Source organism: Mus caroli, chromosome 4, assembly GCF_900094665.2.
Source record: "Mus caroli chromosome 4, CAROLI_EIJ_v1.1, whole genome shotgun sequence".
NCBI classification, from domain to species: Eukaryota; Metazoa; Chordata; class Mammalia; order Rodentia; family Muridae; genus Mus; species Mus caroli.
In genome coordinates, this window is record NC_034573.1 from 123648892 (window position 1) to 123650664 (window position 1773).

At 43.3% G+C, this 1773-nt stretch overlaps 1 protein-coding gene across 4 annotated transcripts in view; it reads right to left on the minus strand.

Annotated features, from left to right (window-relative positions):
- The window catches only part of Dhdds (dehydrodolichyl diphosphate synthase subunit), a 33364-nt gene that overhangs the window by 28868 nt on the left and 2723 nt on the right, over positions 1 to 1773 (minus strand). For all 4 annotated transcript variants that reach the window (XM_029476410.1, XM_029476408.1, XM_021160879.2 and 1 more), the window contains exon 3: positions 365 to 481. In XM_029476410.1, the coding sequence (XP_029332270.1) occupies positions 365 to 481 (117 nt within the window). The remainder of the gene's footprint in view (positions 1 to 364; positions 482 to 1773) is intronic.

The following is a 1773-nucleotide window of genomic DNA, read 5'->3' on the forward strand; positions in this document are numbered from 1 at the left end:
AAATAAATAAATTATAAAAAAAAAAAAAAAAAAAAAAAAAAAAAAAAAAAATATGAAAAACAAAAAAAAAAAAAAAAAAAAAAACTCTCAAACTACAGGAAACTCCAAGTGTCATTTTAGTTGTCATGCAGGTCTTCAAATCACTCACTCTAAGCGGGGCAGTGGTGACGCACGCCTTTAATCCCAGCACTCAGGAGGCAGAGGCAGGAGGCAGAGGCAGGATTTCTGAGTTCAAGGCCAGCCTGGTTTACAGAGTGAGTTCCAGGACAGTCAGGGCTATACAGAGAAACCCTGTCTCAAACCCCCACCCCCCAAAAAAAACCCCAAAAAATCACTCACTCTAGGCTCTGTCACCCGCACCCACCTCAGCAAGCTTATTGAAGCCCTGTGTGTGGCCCTCCTGGCGCTCCACCTGACACTTCTTGGCATAGCGACGGTTGCCATCCATTATGAACGCGATATGTTTGGGTACTGGGCCAGCCTGTAGAAGAGAATGGATAATCAAAGGGGAACACGGCATCCTTACCTACTGGGTCTGAATCATCAGCTAAAATCCCTAGGCTAGCAAATGACTGACTCAGTGGTACAGTGCTTCTTGCCAAGCCTGAGTTTGATTCCCAGGACCTGGACACATACTGGAGAAGAAACACCACTCCTGTACGCTTTGCTCCACCTCTACATGTGTGCTGTGGCATGTATTTGCCTCCACGTACCATACATACATACAAAGAAAGAGAGGCACACTAAATAATTGTTATGACAACATGTCAAGGTAAAATCTGAGAAAGAACTTGGTCTCCTTTCATTTTCACTTGTACACAGTGGGCAGTTCACTGATGCTTCTCCATCCTTGCATGCTATATTTGCCATATTCATCCCCCACCCTGCCCCATCAGCCTTTCCAAGCATCCCTTCCTCCCCCTCCTTTCCCCTCCACATCAATAGTAGTCACCTCATGCTTTAACGTCTTGACCCCACCATTCCCACACAGGAAAGAAAACACAGGTCTAATGTTTACTCGATGGGCTGACTTTACCTAACATGAGATAACCAATTCCATCTACTTTCCTATGAACTACACGATTTCCTTCTTCATGGTTAAACAAACCACCACTGTGTTTATATACCACACTTCTTAAACTCCATTTCCTCACTGCAAAGCACAGAGACTGATTAGGCAACCCGGCCACGGTGATGAGCGAGCAGTACACTGGGCTGGCAGGCATCTGGAGGGGGCGGATTCTGATGGTTTAGGGTATACAGGAGTGACCTAGCTGGATCACACCAAATCTACCTTTTATTTTCTGAGGAATTTCACACTGGCTAGACTACATTCCTCTCAGCTATGTAGGAGGGTTCTCTTGTCCTTACCAAAGCCTGTTGTTTTTTGGATCTTCATGAAGACATATTCTGACTCAGGTAAGACCATTTTTTCTCTAACTGTCTATGGATGAACCTGTGGCTCGTATACATGTCTGTGTACCCCATGTGAGCGGGTACTGGAGTTAGACAGTGAGCACCCAGTGGGTGCTGGAAATTGAATGTGAGCTCTCTGCATGAACATCAGGTCCTCTTAGCAACTGAACCTCCTGTCTAGCTCTGTCTAACCTGATCTAAGTGAGTTTTGATTTTTATTTAGTTTGTACCTACAGATACTAATAATTTTTTTTCAGTTACTTATTGACCCATCTGTGTTTCTTCGTTTTAAATCTGTTCAATTGATTTAACTCTTTGACTGACTCATTATTTTGGTCATTAATTTTTTTTTTTTTT